Consider the following 22,388-nt stretch of genomic DNA (forward strand, 5'->3'; position numbering starts at 1 on the left):
ATTTACATATAATTTAATTTAAAAAATAAATCTTTTCATATCTCTTCAACCAAAATAACTTCTTAAACATTATTGGATTTCTGTAAACAAATAACACTTAAATACACTCTATGATTTATTCTAATAATGTTACATAGAATATGACACACCAGTGGACTTCACTAAGAAACCTTAAAACACCACGAATCAACCATTCATATTCAGAGTGTGATGGGCTTTGATGGGAGTGTAATATGATACGTTATAGCTGATTACCTGCGTGTTGTGAGTGCTAATAACACCTTCATTTACTCATTTGAATCAAGTACTGATAGATTTAAGATGTTCAGGTTCATGTATAAATGAATGGATTATAGCACATTAATGATTCTTTATGGGGTTCATCACAGATTAAAGGGTGTTTGTGGGGCACGAACCCCTTAAACAACATGAAAACCATCCCATAATATACAGCGTACCTTAAACGTGCCTTTATATTTAATTAAGATGAGAATTCAGGGATTGCTTTCATACCATGTGGTATTTATCCAGTAACAGTGAAGCAGTTTGTAATATGATTTCATGGGGTAATTCATTGTATATAATGTTGTATTTGTCATAAATATCTGAATTATTTAAGAGGTAAAAACCCACAAAAAAATCCCTTAAATTATACCCTTTAGAGTGCCTTTATTTTTCATTTAAGGTGAAATCTCAGGGATGTTTTTTCCGTCATGTGTACGTTTTTTTAACCATTTAAAAACACTAAATATATTTTTAAAATCATTTAATTTATGACATTTATACCTCAAGATATACTATCGAATACCTGAATCCCTTAAAACCTGAACACGTTTCAGACCGTAATAACACTTTAAGGTGTTTTTAAGAGTAGATTAAGGGATTATTAAGGGATTATTGTTCCACAGAGTCACTTGAAGTCTTTGAGTGTTTCTTGTATTTCATCTGTGTCAGTTCACAGCTCCTTGTTAAAAAAACTCCCATCATGCCTCAGCAGGAACCCAAACGTCTCCCGTCTCGTCAGGCGGTCCATCATGGTCCTGTACAGGCTGGTACCCGGGTCATCCCAGTTAAAAGAAAGTCTCCACCCATGTGGCCTTTGTCCCGTCCTCACCTGTCGTCCTGAGCGGCCCCCAGCGGGTGGAGGCGTCCCGAGTCCAGCAGCATCCTCCCCAGCCAGTGTAAAAGCCTGGAGTACCAGTGGATCCCGTCCCGGTGGCTCCCAGTGGTACCGGTCCAGCTGTGGATCAGCCGGAGCGGCGAGAAGGCCCAGTGGGCCAGGGAGTGCTGGTCCACCACCGCGTAGCAGGACGCCACCACCCCGTCCACCACCAGCGTCCCCTGCTGGGTCAGCGGTGCAAACGCCCCCCTGCTCTCGCTCACGCTGACCCGGGTGATCCGGGACAGACGCCCCCGACCCGCCTCCCCCTGCGACACCAGCACGCACTGTCCCGGCTGGGCGTCGCTGGCGTACGCGGCCCTGAGGGCGCCGCGGGCCGGCAGCGCCCCCTCTGAGCAGTTCCCCTCGGACACGAATATCAGGTGGGCGGCGGTGAGCGAGAGGCGGGCCCCGGCCTCCGTATGCAGCGTGTAGAAGAGCTTCCAGGTGACGGGGTCGCGGTCCAGGAAGACCAGCACTTCGCTGAAAACCAGCTCGCCGCTGCCGTCGCTGCCCGCCGACGCCAGGACTCGCTCGCCAGGTCGCAGGTCGCCGATGGACTTCTGACCGCCGCTCGCCAACGTCACCGAGGCCTCGCCGGGGAAACAACCTCCAGATTTAGCCGCCATGGAGTGATCTGAAGGAGGTCCAACAGGATACCAATAAGCACGTGTGTGTGTGTGTGTGTGTGTGTGTGTGTGTGTGTGTGTGTGTGTGTGTGTGTGTGTGTGTGACACTGGAGGACTGTCTTAAGTCTGTCTGGGGATACATAATTGGGGAGAGGAGGAAAGCCAAGGCCAGGTGATCAGATGGCTCACCTGGAGGAGGAAGGAGCAGAGCAGGAGAACCTGCAGCATCAGCTCTTTTCAAACGCTAGAAACATTTATAGGCATCTGTCATATTTATTTAACATACAGTTTATATGTATATAATACATATTATTTAACAAAGAATTCATTTGAATGGTTATTATATTAGATGCAGCTTCCTGAAGCGTCATCATACAGACTCGGTTCTTCATCAGAATAGTTTGATCTTTAAATAAAGAACTCTCTGGTGCTTTGCTGCCCCCTAGTGGCCGTTTCCTCAGCTGCCCCCCTTTAAGTGTATTGAAGGAGGATTTGGGGGGATTTGCTGACTTCTCTCTTTTGAGGAGTTTTGAGCAAAAAAGGGAGAATATTGTTAAAATAAAAAGGATAAATCAAAAACATGAGAAAAATACCAACTTGATTGGTTGCCCTTCTGATCAAGTCAAGGACTGGGCCCTCGCAACCCGATCTGGGAGAGGAGGAGAGAAAGGAAAGGAAAGGAGAGATAAAGTAGGAAACAAGGAGAAAGAAGGAGGAGAATCTCAGTTACCACAAACGTGTGAAGGAGGCGTTTGAACTGTGAAGACCGTGTGACTTTCAGCACTGGTGACGGCACATTCTGCACAGACTGAGTGGAATATGTGGAGCCTGAACGTGAACGTGAACGTGTCTGCAGACCTCAGCAGCTCATCTCCTCCTTTGTGTTAACATGCAATCTACACGTGTTACCTTCTCTGGATGAGAAAGAAACAAAGTGTTCAAATGAAATCCTCCCACATGATTTATAGACGCTTCTTTAAACTTTCTGTTCGTTAACGTCTTCATCGTGAAACACGTTCCTCCTCCGTAATCGGCTCAATCTTTGTTCTATAAAGTGCAGATCAGCAAAAACTGTCGACGTGATGTGGAACTTAAACGTGGGGTGAGTGGCAGACGAGGCAGATGGAGAAAAAGAGGAAATATAAAAGCTGAAGACAGTTAAGATGCAAGAGAGGAAGGTTAGTGATCAGGGAAGAGCAGGAAGAGCCTGAAGGAATGTTTACATGGACATGTTACTCAGTTAAAGCTTCAGGATTAGTCAACTTTAAAGCTGAAGAAGGTTCAGGCCCAGTATACTGAACTAAGGCTGAAGAGATGCACACTGGGAGTTTGTGTCCTACGAGACGTTCAGCTACAAAAGATACTTTTTAAAGATGCTTTGAGACGTTAGCTTTAGCTTTAGCTGTAGGAAAGCTGAGCAGATATCTGAGTGTGAGATATATGAGAAGCAGCTTCTCTCCTGATGTAAGGAACTCTTCTGAGTAGACGTCCTGAGGCTTTTACTTTGAAAAACCAAACCTGGTCCTCTCACCTGACTTGACGCTGCAGTGGATGTGGGCCTTGGACTCGTAGTAGACCCAGTCGAACCCGGCCTCCACCGCCAGCCGCGCCAGCATGGCGTACTTGTTCCGGTCTCGGTCCGAGGTGGTGATGTCCACGGCCCGGCCCTCGTAGTGCAGCGACTCCTCCGAGTGGTGGCCGTCCTCGTCCCAGCCCTCGGTGACCCGCAGACGGACCCCGGGCCACAGGTTCATCACCGAGATGGCCAGAGAGTTCAGCTTGTCTTTGCAGCGCTGCAGGGAAACACACACACGGCTGTTCACATCTACATGCATTCAATGTTCCCCCTCCTTCTGGGGCTTCAGACTTCCCACAATGCACCCCTGCTGTTCCAGCTCTGATGTTTTCTCTGTGTGGTGAGAGAAGGGAGGCGATGCAGAGGATGGATGGAGGGGTGGGGGGGGGGTGGGGGGTTCTACATGAACAAGAGGTCCTCAGGGTCCCTCTAAACCTGGAGTCTGGTCGCGGTGAGCAAACATAAGGTGAGAGGGCCGATTGAAGGACTCTGCTGTGCCCAATAAATCCTCCAGTCAGCTCCGTTAATCTCACCCAGTGTGACGCCTCACACACACCTGAACGCCTCATTAAAGGGGAGGACTTGTTAAAAAGAAAAGCTCCGATTGGCCTGAAGGGGGCGCTGCTAATCTTTAACACTCAAACAGGTCAAATAACCACGTTTGGATGAATTTAACAGGATGATAACATGTGAACTTTAAAACCAAATAAGAGCTTTGTTCTCAGTTAGAACATGATAAAGAGGAAACGATGTGACTCACGTTATTCTAAAGTAGCACATAGCAGCCTACTGAGGGCGCTGTTTCCCACTAACGGGGAGTCCAGATATTTAGGAACCAGTTGACCAAAGATGTGCTGCACGAGTTAAACATCTAAACAATAAAGACGTTATTTCACTTCACTTCAACTCAACGTTTTACTTGTTTGATTTGATGACACTTGGCTTTTTACTTTACTTGTAAAATGTTCATTTTGAAACGGTCAACTGAAGATGTGACGCTTTTAAAAGCTCGTAACTCTTTCAGATGAGATCCAGAGGGACGTGTTCATGCACTCGACTAACAGAAGAAGTGAAATCTAAATGTAATCATGACTAGGACGTCTTGTATTTCCCTACAGCGTCTCGTTTCATGACTCTCAGAGTGAAACGTGGGATTAAACCCGTAAATGTCTTTTTCCACGTCGCTGTGATAAGAATAGCTCGTGTCTCGGTGGCCACAGATGCCTTTTCACGGTGTTCACTGTGGATTTTAACGGCGCGTGTTTTCACTGCGGTCACAGCAACGAGCTGGACTTCATAAATCAGACGATACATTTTGTTGCTTTTCCTTTCAAGGTGTACAGATCGACGGGGGTTTCTGTCGGGGCGGTTGGAGCACTAAACCGCTGGCTGCACAAACACTGGACGCGCTATGCACACCTCTAAACGTCCTGCAGGTCACCGCGTCTCACGAACAGTCTACTTTTCATCACACGAGGGGACAAAATCTGCACAAAACAAAGCGTCCTCTCTTTATTCAAATGCAATGAGGCCGTGTAGAGGATGCTCGGGGATCTGCCTTTCTGAGCATCTTTTACGCATCATGTCTGCAGGAAGTCCTCGACATCAAAGCGGCCACTGACTGCAGAGAAGTGAGATCAACGTGCACGTCTTGCATGTCTTTACTTGTGCACCGAAAAGAGAACTAAGCTGATTAAAAAGACCGAGTTAAATATGAGGAGTGGTATTTCATGGCAGTGTGGCTTCGCCGCTGAACAGACGCGTCTGTATGCAGCGCGCAGCGCCCCGGAAAAAGCGAATAAAAATGTGTATAATTAAGGCTTCAACACAAGTGAAGTGGGCTATTTCTGCACATGTGTGCTGCGAAAACAAACACAAGCGTAACACGGAATAGTAAAAGACAAACAGGAGGCTGTCTCCTGCGGCTTGGAGCCCATAAATTGTGTGCAGGTCTGCGACGCTGACGCACAGCGGCTCGGGGTGCGCGCTGCAAAAAATGTCCAGTTTGGAGCCGTTTCACCTGAAAAAGTTGACTTTACTTTGTATTTCTTCAACAAAGTTCACGTGGGCTGATTTGATCTTCATGTGTTTGCTCTAAGAAAAACATCTAATGAAGCCAGAAGACAAACGGAATCATCTCTCACTGCTGATTTTCGCCTCTTGCATTTTAAAACTTGATCTCGTGCAGTAAACTCAGCTGAAGTGACTCGCTCCGGAGGATATTTCTTGCAGTACACGCGGCGAGGTGACAGCTCCAGACGGGAGTGCGCGCTTTCATTCCCCACGTGGGTCTGTGGACATAAGCGCTGCCGCTCGGAGAGGAAGCCCGCGGTCACAAGAGCCAGATATAAATACGTTATTCCTGGGGAAATTGGGAGTCAAATAAATTCCACGCGGGGCCACATCAATGACGGTGTCGTAAAAAATTCTGACAGTCCAAAAGGCGACTGTTAACTGTGGCCAGTCGGGCTAAAAACGAAAACGGTAAACATCAGGACCCGCTTGACCCGGGCTCTAACCAAATACGACGTTTGGCTGTTTTTCCACCAAAAAACATGATGTAAAACAGAGGACATAGTGTTTTAATTAAGAGCGACCGCGTTTCCATACATTTTTAGACGGGGTTGCCCTCTTTTACGCACGAGCTGCCCACAGTGACCCTCTGAAGGTCCATGTGGAGCAGAAGAGGAGAGCTGTGATTCAAGCTGCACTGAGTCAACAGCTGCAGGGGTTTGAAGAATTGACTGAACAAAGAGTTGAGCAAACACGCAGGTTTTCTAATCAGTTTCTCAACGAGCAGCAAGAAAAATCCAGTTTAAAAAAATTTAAAATGTAGTTTTATTTAGCAGAAGTACTAATCTGAGAGTGCTGAGTCATCTCATTATGCAGAATATCAATGGCTCTTATCCAGATTCTAAAGAAAATATGCAGTGTGTTTGTTGAGACGGATTCTTTCTGCAGGGACGAGCCTTGAGTCAACAAGACATGCGGAAAAAGATAACAGTGTCCACGCGTTTAAAGACTGGGCAAAGTGCACTATAACGCACTGAAATGCCCCCTTATTAAGCAGCCTTTAATGGCTCAAAGGCACTACGGTGTCCGGGAAGGTTACCTGTGTCATCATGCGGTCTGCACCTGTGTTCTCCTCATCCTTGAAGATGATGTCGGGGTTGTAGTTCGGGGTGAGGTCCTTGAAGCGCTCAGAGTTCCGGCTTATTTTCCCTTCGTATCTCCCGCTGGCCCCTAAAGTCTTCTCGGCCACGTTGGGGCTGAACTGCTTGTAGGCGAGCGGCGCGAGCTTCCGGGGTGACCGCCTCTTGCCGTAGCCTCTACCCGGCCCGCAACCCTCGCTGACCGGCGAGAGGAGAAAGGCGCACCCGGCGAGGCACGTCACCAGCGTCGGCAGCAGCATTCCGCCCCGGGCCGGTGTGTGACCCCCCGGCGGGTGGCTGTACTTCTCTTGATGCGTGGGTCCCCCTTTATGATTCTAGAGTGGAGGTAACGGAGCAGGACTCATTCCCGAGTCCCCAAAAGTGGCCATTCCCGGCGCGTAAAAGTGGCCAGTGCGCCGCTGGAGACGACTCGGAAAGACCTGAACCTGTCCTCTGAGCGGCTGACTCTCTCCTGTCCCGAGTGCACGCGGAGGCAGGGGCATAAATAGGCGAGGTGAGTTTATCTTGGCAGGCAGGTTCAAAGCTGCCTCTCTGTGTCGGAGCTGTGAGAAAAGCGCAGCAGACAGACGCGGAGGCGCGCGGTGCGCAGTCTGGCTGCGCCTGTTGGGCACGGCGGTCAAAGGGTGTCCCCGCAGCGGTTTTTCTGCCTCTCGGGTTGGTTCTCAATGCGTCCCTGTGGCGCAGGGCTGCTGGCAGAAGTGGAAGAGATCCTACGACAGTACAGATGAGGTGCCGCGGGAGAAGAAGAAGACCGCGCCCTGCTGGACCTGCCCTCCGCTCCGTCCTCTCCTCCCACCGGGGTGGCACGGGCCCCGCGGCCGCCTTCATGTGTACACTGTCAGCCAAGAGGACAGACACACACACAGAGCCACGAGACCGTCCGGGCAGGCGCGTGCTCTCTGTCCTTTGGACCCTCATCTTCAAGTTAAGACGCACGAGCAGGTGCGCGCGTTCAAACGTTCTCACCCCTCCTGTAATAAACAGATCCTCATAACGACATTAAGCTATCCATCAGGGACCCCTTCAAGGGTCTTGCTTTTCAATCTCGTGATTCTAGAGATTTCCTACATTTCCCAGAACTCCCTTTGCCAACAAGCAGCTGTATGAAGGAGCAGCCTGATTCTGCATCTTTTGAGTGTTGTAAGATTCTCCTGCAGTAAAGTAAAGAACTACGACCGGACATGAACGCAGCACCCGATGCTGAGTCACTAAAAGTTAAAAGGTTTCATCTCTCCGCCATCTTTATATTAATATCTCGATATAAAAACACTCACAAGCTGCTTTCTTTGGTGTTCAAACTCTTTCAGGTTAATCATTCTGTGAAAGGATCTGAGGGTCTGAGGACCTCCAGGGGCCCAAAGTGAAATATGAATACTTTATTTACGAGATTTGACAAAGTCAAAAGATAAGAGTCTTCTTTAAACCGGTCACAAATGAGGAATAATCTGCTGGGATGTCTTGTGGAGACGTCCTCACATGTCTGGTTTTGTGACAAACGCTCCAAAATGATTTAGTTTACAGACACATCAGACCAAGAACGGCAGCAGGAGTCTGATCCTATTTGGCTCTGTTGTTTGAAAAACGGTTGAAGATTCATTTTCATTTGACTGGTAAATGGATTATTTCTTCACATAAATAAGAACTTAGACTTAGATATGGTTTAAACTCCAGGACAGAAACAGTAAAGATCATTTCCATGACGCCACTCTTCAGTCCCTCTTGTCACACAGAAACTCTTGAAATCTGTCGGGCAAACAGAGACTTTTCATCTAAAACTTCAATGGCATTCTCCAGATGCTGCAACACCTTGAGTCAACATCTCACGGAGCTCTGAAGAGCTCCATCGACCGCCGTGGGCTCGTTATCGTCTGAGACCACTTCACAGAGAAGCTACAGACGCAAACAGACGATCCCGGCTCCCACAACTAAAGACAAGGAAATAAAAAGAGGTCTGGATGCTCGAAAACACAGTGTTTACAGGACTACATTTAAATGAAAGTGTTTCATTAATAACGGACAAAAACAGCCATCAAAATTATCTTTACATCTTTAATTAATAGTTTGAGTTCCACACTTTAAAATATTGAATAATATTTAATTGCATTATTAATCTAAAAGCCTTTAGTAAGAAAATAATCTTCACCTTAATTAAAAACAAGTGTTTAAAATGTTAAAAATACGGGTTTAAAAGCACCAAAAGGATAAAAGAGCTGCGTCTCTACTGCTCGCGCTCATCGGAACAGGCCCACCCCCTTCTTCTTCTTTGGTTTGGAGGACGCTCGCTCTGCGGGGTTGGACCGGACCGGCAGAGACTGGAGAGGACAGGAAGTGACGGATATTTGTTATGAAGCAGCTTTTATACTTGCGTCTGTATTTCTTTCATGGTTCATCTCTTTCCTTTATATAATTGTAAAGTATTCGTAATGAATCCCGTGTGTCCTTTCTTCTTCTGGTCTCTATTATTGTTACCCAGTCAGTGAACGATGTAACCCCGTCGTACCTGCTGTGCTGCACGTCTGTCGGCCATCTTGGCTCCAGCTGCGTCCTCCGGCCCGTCCTCACCTGCTTCACTGCAGACGGCTCCAGCTGGAGGGCGAGGACACACAGGACCGTTTTAGTTTCCTACAGTGCTGCTCTGACATGAAGCAGCTCAATGTGAGGCTTTTATACCTAAACTTTACTTTGAATATCTGAGATTTTATAAATATACGATCAGTAGTTGCAGCAGTGCATTCTGGATCTTGTGTTTCATCAAACAGACCTCCAGACGAGGCGACGGCTGCTTCTTCGCCGGCTGGTTGTTGCTCCTCAGACAGTTTGCGTTTCCGGGCGTTCCGGGCGACGACGGCTGCGTACAGATACTGGAGGTCGGCGTCGAAGCCCAGAGCGTCCGTCTGCTCAGAACGCAGCAGAGGAAGAGCCTGATGGGAAGAAAGACTCGCTTATTCTCCTCCTGAACACAAAGATGGAGTTACACACTGTACATATAGAACTTAAGCCGTCACTGACAGACTTCTTGCTGCTCATCTCTAGTGTTTTGTGTTTCTGACTCCGGGTAGATTCTTCACTTCTGAACTGCTTTTACGTTTAGTCGATCGGCTCGGTTGTGCAGCTTTAAAAGGCAAAATAAAATATTGAAAATAAATAATCAGCTGCATGAACTTAAAGCATGAAAGTGTGCGTTTGACGCAGCTCGGTGCTCCGGGTGTGTTTGCTTTACGGCCCTGTCGAGGGAGTCACATGGCTGAGGTGTGACGGAGCTGCGATAAGCCTCTAATCAAAGCTGCATTATTGGCACAGCTGAGCACAGGTAGAGCAGGAACAACTGAAACACACACACACACACACACACACACACACACACACACACACACACACACACACACACACACACACACACACACACACAGATAAGGGTGCGTGTAAACTCCTGCGACATTATGCAAACGCACGGCCGACGTGTAGAAAAACACTAAATCCCTCTTTTTCCCCCCAATGGAGGACAAACTCTCCGAATTAGCTCCTCAAATATTGACCGGGAGAAATTGGTGGTCTCCCGCTCGCTGTCAGGGCAGAGGGGCTCCTAAACACACTTTGGTCAGGTTTAGAGGTTTTGCATTGATTTATTTTTGTTATTTGTTTGTTTAAATATCGTAAAAATAAATGTAAATGATCTGGTGAGGCTTAGTTCTGCTTTGGGCACAGAGAAAGCAATGTGCAGCAGAAAGCCCACCTTATTCTCTCGTTTTATCCACTTCCCCTCCTCTCTCGCCCGCCGGCTCACTTCACATTATTTGATGTGAAACGTGGGGTTCAGTTGGCTCTTATTTGATCGGTTTTAGCCCCTCCTCCTCGCTATGGAAGCCTATCTGTGCCAGGAGAGGAAACAAACACACACTGAAGAGGAACCGGTCCTTCTTTAGTGGTGATTCATTTATACACTCTCAGCCAATCACAGAGCAGCGTGGAACAAGTCAACGAACAGAAAGATGCTCAAAGTCTGAGACTCGGTTTTCACCAAAACAGAAGAGCAAAGTGAGAATGATGAAGTGTGTTTTTGCTTTGCTGTATTTGGCACTGAGGGGCTTCCGTACCTCTCTACGTGGAGAGGAGAGCGGTTATCTGACCGGAGCCTCAGACGAGGAATAAAAAGAGGAGATTACAGCGGGTCAATAACCTCTCCGCTGTTTAGTCGGGCTGAGTGATGTTGTGGAAAGTTCCTCCCTCCTCTTGTAACAGAACAAAGTCCTCCAACAGGAGGAGGAGGAGCGCTCACCTGGTGGCCTCCTGACTCCTCCCCTACCGCAGAGTAAAGCATCATGTGGTGAAGGTGATGAGAGGAAGGGGGGCCGCGTGGTCCTCTATTATTAGCAGGTAAACAGCTCGGAGTTTAGACGACCTGGTGCCGAAGAGTCTCCCTCTCCCTCGTCTTCCTCTCGTGTTTACTCTCCCTCATTCCTCTCTGAAGGACTCCAGGTTTTCATCCGACTCAGGTGCAACAAAGATCTGGTCCCTCGGGTGTCCGTGGCTCCTGAGCGAGCCGTGTGAAGTCCGATAAACGGCCTCAAGTGATGTCACTTGAGTCGGGTCTGAAGACAAGTTTTAACAAAAAGTCTGGAGGTTTAGTTTTTGAGGAGTGAGACCTCTGTAGCTGCAGGCTAGAGGCCTCGTGCTACATTAGCGGCTAACTAGCACAACACACCCGCTGGCGGTCGAGGTGCATTGTGGGTAACGAGGGCGAGTAAGTGAGTCGGCAACGAGGATCTAACCCGACTAGACAACACCGGCGTGACGTCAGCAGTGAAGCGAGTACATCTCCCAGAATCCTCTCTGCTTTGACGCCATCCACACCTTTCACCGGTCCCGTGGCCTCTCGTCTCCCTCCAGGGCGGTGACGCACACAACGCGTCGCAGTGATGTCTCACTTTGGTTCATCATCACGTCACACTTTTTAACGCTCGTCCTCAAAAATAAGTCAACTGAAAACCAGCAGAACCCAGAGACCCTCATTCATTCATCACATCTGAGACCTTTAAACTATCTTTAAAAAACAAACTGCTTCATTTAAAGTGTGATTGTTCTGTTTTTAACACTCTTGAATATTGGCATAGCTCTTAAACATCACGTCTCCGCTTAACTTTTGTGGGTTTGTAGTTTTTACACTCAGATATCAGCCTTAGGAACGATGTTCTCTAGTTTTGGGTAGATGTGTTTCTGATATTTGTTCTTTATGGAGCTTCAGTTCCTCGTTAGCGCTTCGTGGAATGAAACACGGCGTCGTGTTCTCGTGTGCGCGCTCGTGTTCTGTGTTGCTGCTCTCCGTCTTCGTGATGTCTTTGCGGGACGCCGCACTCGGGCCGCTCCGGGCCGGCAGCTGTAGAGGGGGAGCAGCCAGGCCACAGAGGGCCTAATTACAGACCTGGACCGGGGGGGACAACCCTGTGGAAAACTGTGTGCAACTGACAGAAGACACATGGAGGAGGGGGCGGAGCCTGGGCTGTGTGTTTGTTTTGTTGCTCTTTAAGGTTCAGAAACACGGACTGATGCTGAAGATTACTCTCATAGTTTTAGTCTGTAACACGTCAGGAAGTAGTCAAAGTGTCCATCCAGAGGGACCAGGTCCTACTGACCCAGACCTGAACAGACCAGGTCCTGCTTGGTCCCCTCAGTCCTAATCTGCTGTCCCCACATTAGGTGAATCAGAGAATATCCTGGAAGCTGAACTTTGTGAGTTCAACAACACTTTGATGTTGACGCGTCCTCCTCTCCGTCTCACCACCCAGGTCCTGAATTCCTCAGGTACGTGAGACAAAGAGACGCTCGCTGCTCTTTATGAGAGTCAATGATTCACCGAGGAGGAAGAGGAGAGACCTTCCTCCCCTCCAACCCTCTCATTCTGTCCCATAACTCGGATGAGCCTCAGAAGAGAGTAGATTTAGGATTCTGCTCCTCGTCCCTCTTCTAAGGCTGCTTACAGTTAAAGTGTGTATTTTGGACTCGGTGAGGTCCGTGTGGTGTCCCGCCCTGCTCTTAACTTAGAACAGATATTAGGATTTGACTCGTCCGGTTGTGCAGCATTGAAGCGTGACCGGCGCGTTCACCAGAGCCACAGAGATCTCTGCTCTGTGCAGAAGGAACTCGACCCCGACTAGAGAAACCTTCAGTTTGAGCAGGAAGAGCGGGACATTTGGAGAGAGGGACGGCAGAACTCAACAGCCAACGCTTTGGCTCAATTAAGTGACCGTGTGCAGCTCCAGTGAGGCGCTGTGGTCGGCGGCGACCACGGTGACGGTCAGACGTCGTTAAACTGTTGCGAAGACGTGAAGCCGCCGACACGTGAGACAGGAAGCGGGCGGCGTTCCCAAACGGTGACAATTCAATTCAGAGCCGACAACTGTGACGCTGCAGCTGCACGACTCACTGTGAAGCATGCATCACCACGACACACACACACACACACACACACACACACACACACACACAGTCATGCATGCAGACATAAAGATAGAAACACACACACACAGCTCTGAAAAACCAACAGCATGCGTCACAGCCGGCTCTATGTGGACAAGCAGACACTCCCCTCTGTCAGGTCACGAGCTGCTACCGCACACACACACACACACACACACACACACACACGCACACACACACACACACACACACACACACACACACACACACCAAATATAGGCCCTAAGGGAAGCTGATGTGATCCTAAAAGGATTTGAACATTTTTCATAACCAGCTTCAGCCTGTGCTTAGTTAAGTCCAAGTGTGTGTGTGTGTGTGTGTGTGTGTGTGTGTGTGTGTGTGTGTGTGTGTGTGTGTGTGTGTGTGTCAGTGGGAAGCGCATGCTAATTCCACCCATGTAAATGTTGACCTGAGCTGGGTGGGGTGTTTGTGTGGTACCGGGCTGCTGGGGAGGGGCGTCCATGGAAAGCTGCAGCAGAAAATAAAAGCTGCTGCTCCTGTCATCATCGGCTCTCTCTCGCTGTCCCTCTAACCCGTGGTGTGGGAGACGGAGGCCACAGACACACACACACACACACTTTGTGGACATGGTGGAGGTATTTGTCTGCTCTGCCTCTCTGTTGGCACCAGCAACGTAAATAACTGAGTGAAAGTCAAAGAGGTTCAAGTTGAAGGAATGAAACAGACTCCAGCGTTTATCCAACGACATGTGAACGTGAACAACACAACTGTAAGATCCAACTGTCTGCTCGAGTTGAAGCTCCCGCTCTTAGCTTAGCTTAGCATAAAGACTGGAAACGGGGGGAAAGTGCTAGCATGGCTCTGTCCGAAGCTAACAAAATAAAAGATGAAGCTGTCTTTTCTAAAAACAAGATTAAAAATGAACTATAATGATAAAAAAAAACATTTAAGAAGCTGAAAAAAGTCTAATGATTAATTAACAGTAATTATGGTGTGTGGCCGGCGTCGCCAAGGAGACGGATACAAACACACACACTCACAGTCAAAGGCCCTACCCCGATAGATAAATACTGCACACACACGCCAAACGCCTTCAGCTGATTCTCTCTGGTTCACACACACACACACACACACACACACACACACACACACACACACACACACACACACACACACACACACACACACACACACACACACACACACGACTCTCCCTTTGACGCGTCCCGGCGACATTTTTCCCAGACGAGTTTTATTTCACGTTGGACTTCGGTCTGGAGGCGGCCTCGTCGCAGCCCGGTGGAATTTGCCACAAGGAAGAAGACTTTGATCCACTTCTTCTTCTGTGGTGTCCGACTGTCCGCTGCCCAACGACGGGATGACCAAGAACAGCAAACAGAGCGGCCCTGTGGCCCCTGTGGCCCCGGTGTAACTTTCCGTGAGTCTCTCCGTACCTGAGCTGGAACGCTTCCACCAGCTGAACGACACATTCTTTCCTGAACAACAGACTGAACAACCACCACACGGTGCACCTGAAGAGCCAAACTATATATATATATACACATATATATTAATATATTTATACAAACATATTAAACATACGCAGGTGTGACTTCTGGTGGAAAAACACCCGCTGATGTTTACCTTTAAAACCTCCATGAAACCACCTTTAAACAATGCGTCTCTGAAAATACCACAGGTAGATCTGAAATACCCAGTCACACTGGGACGGACACACACACACACACACACACACACACACACACACACACACACACACACACACACACACACACACACACACACACACACACACACACACACACACACACACACACACACACACACACACACACACACACACACACGAGGAGTCAGGGGTCAACAAAGTCAGAGATGAGAAATTCCACACCTGAATACAGTAAACACTTTTAATCTTAAAAACTCAGCCGCTGGTCTCCGCTCTGATTGGCCGACGGTAACGCACGATGACGAAAGAGAGGACGGTAAAAACAGGCCGTGTGTGTGTGTGTGCTGACCTCTCACCTTTGACATGAAGTCCTCTCTGTACGTGTTCTCCTCAAAGACGACCGTCTGCAGCCGCTCTGGGTTCAAACACACATTTGAATTATGAACATCTGATAAAACATTTTAAACTCTCGGTGACACTAAAAGTTAAACCTTCACTCAACCTGGTGGCTCAGAAACTGTGTGTGTGTGTGTGTGTGTGTGTGCTACCTCTGCTCAGCACCGCTCCGTTCTCTCTGTAGTCCTGGATCTCTGCGTCCTTCCTCCCCAGCAGACCTCCCAGCTGCTCCACCTGCCGCTGCAGCAGGCGGCTCATCTCCAGCAGGGGGCGCACCAGCTGACCGCACACCTGAGAACACACACCTGCTGCTGTCAGAGAGAGAGGAGACCCACCGTGCCCGTGTGGCTCATTGGGGACACGTTAAAGCCACAGCAGCCTCATCCACTCGTCTACTCAGGAGTTCTAATGTGGAGCGTACCACAGTGACGGGGGCGGGGGTGCAGTGAAACTCCCAGTAGACGGGCAGCTCCGCCAGCTCGCTCTTCAGCTTAATGCAGATGTTCCCGTCCTCCTGGCGCCTCAGGGAGATCTGGGCCTCGCCGCCGGGTTGCCCGTCACTTCCTGTCAGACATGGCTGAACCACCTCACACAGGTGGGAGAAGAAAGCTTTGACCTCGGCTTTCAGACGTCGGTTCAGCTCCTGGAGGAAGAGACCCGGATCCATCAAGAGAAACTGGCTGACTGTGAGCGGATGGATCAGTAACTCGGCGCTGTGTGTACCTGAGCTCTCTTCTGGATGGCTGCAGAGTCCATCCTCTCTTCCCACACGCAGTCAACGTCCGTCAGCAGGATGTGGTACGACGTTTCTCCGAACCAGCTCTTGGCGAGGAGCTGGCAGCCGCTGATGCTCACAGGGAGCCAGGGACGCTGCAGGAGGACCTCAGCGGGGGCTCCTCGGACCGCCATCGTGGCCCGAAACAAGACACGCTGAACAGGAAACAGACATCATCAGACCAAAAGATGAACTCAATAAAAGGAAAGGAATGAAGCACTTCTACCCAAGATGAAGCTCTGCCCACACCCCAGAAAATAACAGCGTAATCAAACCTGTTTAGTTAATCACTCACCTCCCAGGAATGCGTCCCCACAGCCCGGACTGAGACCTGTTAAAGCCGGGCTACAGACGCCGTCCCGACCGCATAATCACTGCCTTGCAGGAGGGAGACCGCAGCGGCAGCTCTGCTCTCTTCTGACCTGTTTTCGGGGAATAAAAACGAGGAATTTCTCGTCAGTCGTCATTTGAAACACAGTGCGCGTGTCAGAGGTTGACTCATGCCAATTTGGAAATCGCAAAAATACCAAATAAGTAACTTTATGACTACAATATAAAGCCTCTCAGAGCTGGACACGGGAGCGGATGTCCTGACACCAGACTCCATTCACACATCTCTGCATTTTAACTTCCGTCACTTCTTAGACACATTCTAACGAGATAACGTAACGTTTAAATCCTCTTCTACATCGTAAGAACCCACTACTTACTTCAGAATAACATCTACCCAGTACAATAAGCACAAAGACGGAAACAAGACCGTTTTTAGTTTTAAACTACCAACGTTTGAAACAAGCGACGTTGCGTCTCCGCCGCTTCCTGTTGACAGTTCCGGATTCTACCGCCGACGTGAAACAACAGCGTAGTTCAAAGGTTCCGCGTCGATGTAGAAGCGTTTCTGTAAAATAGAAACTGAAGCGTTGTATCCTCATATGAGTCACTTTATGACTCTGCTGTGCTACACATATTTAGTCCCACTTTGGACGAGTCTTTCAAAGAGACCATGACTGACTCTGAGACGGACATGGATCAAGTTTGTGCCATAGAAGAGTCTTCTATGGCACAAACTAACCCTAACCCAGAACCAAAGACCACCAGCACCACAGCCAACAGGAAGCAGGAGGAGGGAAACACTCCAGCAAGCAGGTGTGTCTACTGTCCACCATGCTCTCATTTACATTTTACAATTCATTATTATTCAATGTCAATATTCTCCAGCAGTAATGAGGCCGGGGACAGTCCTGCTGTCTGCAGTGAAGGCACAGAACATACACCAGAAGACGAAGAAAACAACAAACTGTCGCTGATCTCCTGGAATGTGGATGGACTTGATGAAGAGGAGCAGCCAGAGAGAGCAAGAGGCCTCTGCTCCTACTTGATCTCGTAAGACCGAGCTGCTTTTTTATCACTTTTATCACAAATATCAGATGCTTTTTCTATGCAGCCTTGCAGAAAGTGTGGTTAGATACCAGGACAGCCGATGTGCAATAAGTTCCAATAAAAAGGATTCTGCTCAATCACATTGTTACATGAGATGATGGGGATTTGCAGGTTCATGCTTGAACTTGTACTCTTGAACAGTTCAGTCTTCTTCAACGTATCTCCACACAGACACTCTCCTGACGTGGTGCTGCTGCAGGAGCTCATCCAGCCATACACCCGCTTCATGCAGAAACGTCTGGCGGACAACTACACGTTCATCGAAGGTACGAGCGAGAAACCGATCACCTGGTGCTTCATAAATACGTTCCTCTCAAAATGTTCATCTGGGATGTTTCTCCACAGTTGTGCAGCTTGTACTTTAGTAGTACTTGAGTAAAAGTCTGACGCATTAGCCAGTACAAACACAACAAGCAGTATATACTCAGACGATAAGGTACTGTACATTTTGAACCCCCTGCCTGATCAGGTGGAAAGGAAGGTTACTTCATCGGGATGATGCTGAAGAAGTCTCGAATCACACTGCTGGACAGTGAGACAGTCGCCTATCCAACCACTCGCATGATGAGGAACCTGCTTGTCGCTCAGGTTGGTGCACAGAGCAATTCATTTCAGCTTTGGTGTGAATCTACCTAAAAATATCTCTCCTTCAAAATCAGGTGCTGTTCAAAGGCCAGAAGTTTTGTTTCATGACGTCCCACTTTGAAAGCTGTAAGGCCAACGCAGGAGAGCGCATGAGACAGCTGAGGCTGGTGATTAGGAGGATGGCCCAGATGCCTGATGACGTCACCGTCCTGTTTGGAGGAGACACCAACCTAAGGGATGCTGAGGTTTGATGTTTGTCATTTCTGTCGAATAAAGCCATTCAAAAGATAATTCACAGCTCACCTCTTCGTTCCTCCCCAGGTGGCCACAGTGGGCCTTCCTGATTCCTGTGATGTGTGGGAGGTGCTGGGAGAGCCGGAGCATTGCCGCTACACATGGGACACCCACACCAACACCAACAACGATCACCGCTACAAGAGTCGCTTCCGCTTCGACCGGCTCTACCTGCGGCGGGCGGCTGCGGACGGAGTCCCACAGCTGGAGCCCGACAGCATGGCCTTGATAGGGCTGGAGAAGCTGAAGTGTGGCCGCTACACCAGTGATCACTGGGGGATCTACTGCACATTCTCTGCTCAGTAGAAATGCACAAAACAAATTAAACCCCTCCCTAATTTCTCTGTGTTCTATATGTGTACCTCAGCAGTGGTCTGCACAGTGCGGAGATCTGTGTGTTTCACCTGCAGTGATGTTTCCTCTGTGAAAGATTCTCCTCAGGCTTTTTAATGTTTGTGTCATGATCTGATTCCTGGATATGAATAGAAGCTCTAACATGTGTAGTGCACAAAGGAAGTAGAGGAGCAACTAACAGCTGCAAAACATGAAAGTGGATGATTTTAAATAAACTTTAATTAGTACTCTTCTGAACAAGGGACACTCAATTATCCTTCTCCTGTCTGCACGATATATACTGTGCTGGCCAGTCCATAGTTAATTGCTGGGGTGTGAAGACATTCCTCCGCTATGGTGCAGATGTAAAGGCTCCTGATAACACCCCTCTTGCTGTTGTAGAATGATACTACAGAGCATCAAATGTGAAAATAATTACTAGATAAAAGAAACACATTGGGACTAAGAACTGCCTCCAATAAAACATGATCGATTCCAATTGCCCTCAGATGACGCAGCTAAACTGTAGAACTCGGAACATTTCGAGCCGTACCTGAATGCAGCAGGGCCCAACGGTCGCTACCGCCCAGAGGAAATTCAAACTGCCGCTTTGGCCCCGCCTCCTCGAAAACGCATAAGTTCAGCAGCTCCACTTCCGGTCCTCACAACTGCCTTCATCAACCGATTCTTCAACGTCGGAAAGAAGGGGAATTAAACAGCCAGAAAATGGTGAGTGTTTAGTCGAAATCACATTTAAATAACATCCGCATGTTATTAAAAATGTGTAAAACGGAGATTTTAGCTTTTGTAAGATGAAAAACGCAGTTTTTAACAAACTACAGCACTATTCATGCGGCAAAATATTTATTATACAGTTATAATAATAGTGAATAACGTTATATAGCTATAACATTCTCGCCTAAAAAAGCTACGTAAATCTGTAAAATGAACGTAAATGTGATTGTTCTTAGTTATAGTGTCGCGCGTGAGAGTTCTGTTATATGATGTCACGTAGCTAACGTTAGCTTAGTTTACTGGCGCAGTTTCGATTAAAACGGACAAAGATATTGAAGTTAAAACCGTTCAAATGTTCCATATTTTCACACAATATAAACTGTTATCTTTTAACCGTTAAGTGTGGTGGATTGTAACAATAACCGTTAGACTTCATAGCGGCTTTTTTATGCCCGCGAGCTCACGTTTTCGACTGTCAGTTAACGCCCTGTTCCGTTACCGCGACACAAAGGTGCTGCTTTGCGGCAGTGTGGGGGCAGGGAGGAGAGCTTCTTCTTCTATGGATTCTTTTTACACTCTCCACCCTGCTGGGTCTCCGTAAGGGAGGGGCAGGATTTAACCCGCTAAAGCTCTGCGGTAACGGGCCGTGTGCAGACATTATTCATCGAGCCCGCAGATCGTCTTCACGTGCGGCTGTGGTTGTAGAAACGTCCCCTAAAGCACCATTTATAAGTGGATGTTTGCACTGGGTTCTTAGAACAATAGTGACATTTAGGAGGTTTTGATGGTCCAGTATATCAGCCATTTTGTTTTTGTCCCCCCTCCCCTGTAGACCCCCATAAAGAAATGATGTCTAGACTATGTTCTTAATAAATAAATTAGCATTATCTGACATTTAATAGACAAAACCAAGAGTGCACATCACAATTTAGAGCAATAAGAAGTAAAATGTTACCGTTTGCCTCCTTGATGTCTGATCTTTGCCTCTTCTCTCTGCAGCGTGAGTGTATTTCTATGCATGTCGGCCAAGCCGGAACCCAGATGGGCAATGCATGCTGGGAGCTGTACTGTCTGGAGCACGGCATCCAGCCGGACGGACAGATGCCCAGCGACAAGACCCGGGGAGGAGGAGACGACTCCTTCAACACCTTCTTCAGTGAGACTGGAGCCGGTAAACATGTTCCCAGAGCCGTGTTTGTGGACCTGGAGCCAACAGTCATAGGTAAGATAACGGGTTATTATTATAGAGGCAATTACTATTAATACTATGACATCTTTAGCTGTTTGTACCAAAGCTATATTACTGTATTACATTGCTATAAACCGGTATTCTCGTTGCTCCACAGATGAGGTCCGTACAGGAACATATCGGCAGCTCTTCCATCCTGAGCAGCAGATCACGGGCAAGGAGGACGCCGCCAACAACTACGCCCGCGGTCACTACACAGTCGGAAAGGAGATCATTGACATGGTTCTCGACAGAACACGCAAACTGGTGAGCTCTAATAATTATTAAGAAAAAGTGTTTTGCTTGAGACCTCAATGATTATGACAATAACACTTATTCTTTCACTATTTTCTCAGGCTGACCAGTGCACAGGGCTCCAAGGGTTCCTCATCTTCCACTCCTTTGGAGGAGGAACCGGCTCTGGCTTCACCTCTCTGCTGATGGAGCGTCTCTCCGTCGACTACGGCAAAAAGTCCAAGCTTGAGTTTGCGGTCTACCCGGCCCCCCAGGTGTCCACAGCTGTGGTGGAGCCCTACAACTCCATCCTGACCACCCACACCACCCTGGAGCACTCTGACTGCGCCTTCATGGTGGACAACGAGGCCATCTACGACATCTGCCGCAGGAACCTGGACATCGATCGCCCGTCCTACACCAACCTGAACAGGCTGATCGGACAGATCGTCTCCTCCATCACCGCCTCCCTGCGCTTTGACGGCGCCCTGAACGTGGACCTGACGGAGTTCCAGACCAATCTGGTGCCCTACCCTCGTATCCACTTCCCTCTGGCCACCTACGCCCCAGTTATCTCAGCAGAGAAGGCCTATCACGAGCAGCTCTCAGTGGCCGACATCACCAACGCCTGCTTTGAGCCGGCCAATCAGATGGTGAAGTGTGACCCTCGCCACGGTAAATACATGGCCTGCTGTCTTCTGTACCGTGGAGACGTGGTGCCCAAAGATGTCAACTCTGCCATCGCCACCATCAAAACCAAGCGCAGCATCCAGTTTGTGGACTGGTGCCCCACCGGCTTCAAGGTCGGCATCAACTACCAGCCTCCCACCGTGGTTCCTGGAGGAGACCTGGCCAAGGTGCAGAGGGCCGTGTGCATGCTGAGCAACACCACCGCCATCGCCGAGGCCTGGGCTCGCCTGGACCACAAGTTTGACCTGATGTACGCCAAGAGGGCCTTCGTCCACTGGTACGTAGGAGAGGGGATGGAGGAGGGGGAGTTCTCAGAGGCCAGAGAGGACATGGCCGCCCTGGAGAAGGATTACGAGGAGGTGGGCACCGACAGCGTCGGGGAGGAGGATGAAGGAGAAGAGTACTAGGTCCCTCATCTGTAGCTTGCTGTGGCTCCACTACAATCCTAGAAAGAAGAGCCAAACGTTTTAATTGCTAAGCAATATTGTTCTTGTTAAATTCTTTACATTCCAGCGAGCTACATTGTTATTCCTACAAACAATAAACAACATGAAGCATTTCTTTGGTCCTGTGTTTACTTCAGAGTCTAAAATGGACAGTGGTTGGAAGTCTCTTTTATAGATTACTATTTTAATATTTAGTGGGTGATGTGATCCGCTCCAGTAATAAACCTTCAGCACAATGAAACCACTGAGAGGAGATCAGATTAAACCTCCACTGTGTCCTCGTCAATGCTTCTGTTAAATCCAGCAGCACGACACCATGTATTGAATATCTGTTCATCTTTTAGTCTGGACTCTAATTTCACCTCATTTTATTTCATGAATGTAAAATAAATCTGATGTGAAGAAAACGCTGTTCACTCAATGAGTTATGTGCCCGACTATTTATTATACCAATTTAAAATGTATATATAATCTCATATTTTGGCTGTAAAGACTACTTATGTCAGAGTTTACAATATGTAATATAAAGATTCATGTTGTGTTTGACTAATAAAAAAAGATTTCACGCAA

The 22,388-nt window shown here is 48.2% G+C and overlaps 4 protein-coding genes across 5 annotated transcripts; 2 read left to right on the plus strand and 2 right to left on the minus strand.

The window, feature by feature from the left end:
- Positions 1-59: 59 nt before the first annotated feature.
- Positions 60-7,302, minus strand: LOC306715479 (indian hedgehog B protein-like). Its single transcript, XM_079185871.1, has 3 exons — positions 6,477-7,302; positions 3,320-3,581; positions 60-1,796 (listed from the first exon to the last, which is right to left on the minus strand). The coding sequence occupies exons 1-3, from the start codon at positions 6,774-6,776 to the stop codon at positions 1,111-1,113; spliced, it is 1,248 nt and encodes a 415-aa protein (XP_079041997.1). The 5' UTR covers positions 6,777-7,302; the 3' UTR covers positions 60-1,110.
- Positions 7,303-8,578: 1,276 nt separating this feature from the next.
- nhej1 (nonhomologous end-joining factor 1) lies at positions 8,579-16,669 on the minus strand. Of its 2 annotated transcripts, none has more exons than XM_079185461.1 (9): positions 16,618-16,669; positions 16,129-16,255; positions 15,782-15,988; positions 15,480-15,701; positions 15,211-15,349; positions 15,019-15,077; positions 9,299-9,458; positions 9,038-9,123; positions 8,579-8,849 (listed from the first exon to the last, which is right to left on the minus strand). In XM_079185461.1, the coding sequence occupies exons 3-9, from the start codon at positions 15,965-15,967 to the stop codon at positions 8,769-8,771; spliced, it is 933 nt and encodes a 310-aa protein (XP_079041587.1). In that variant the 5' UTR covers positions 15,968-15,988; positions 16,129-16,255; positions 16,618-16,669; the 3' UTR covers positions 8,579-8,768. The 2 variants fall into 2 exon arrangements, with proteins under 2 accessions (XP_079041587.1, XP_079041588.1); XM_079185462.1 differs by having other exon boundaries at positions 16,544-16,656.
- A 217-nt stretch (positions 16,670-16,886) lies between these two features.
- LOC306715518 (tyrosyl-DNA phosphodiesterase 2-like) lies at positions 16,887-18,815 on the plus strand. Its single transcript, XM_079185918.1, has 6 exons — positions 16,887-16,979; positions 17,052-17,216; positions 17,445-17,539; positions 17,743-17,861; positions 17,933-18,103; positions 18,180-18,815. Exons 1-6 carry the CDS (start codon positions 16,891-16,893, stop codon positions 18,456-18,458), a joined length of 918 nt encoding a protein of 305 aa, XP_079042044.1. The 5' UTR covers positions 16,887-16,890; the 3' UTR covers positions 18,459-18,815.
- Positions 18,816-19,153: 338 nt separating this feature from the next.
- LOC306715489 (tubulin alpha chain-like) lies at positions 19,154-21,931 on the plus strand. The gene is made up of 4 exons (XM_079185878.1): positions 19,154-19,214; positions 20,220-20,442; positions 20,567-20,715; positions 20,805-21,931. The coding sequence occupies exons 1-4, from the start codon at positions 19,212-19,214 to the stop codon at positions 21,777-21,779; spliced, it is 1,350 nt and encodes a 449-aa protein (XP_079042004.1). The 5' UTR covers positions 19,154-19,211; the 3' UTR covers positions 21,780-21,931.
- The last annotated feature ends 457 nt before the right edge of the window (positions 21,932-22,388 follow it).

Source organism: Pholis gunnellus (genome assembly GCF_910591455.1).
Source record: "Pholis gunnellus genome assembly, chromosome: 24".
Classification (NCBI taxonomy): Eukaryota; Metazoa; Chordata; class Actinopteri; order Perciformes; family Pholidae; genus Pholis; species Pholis gunnellus.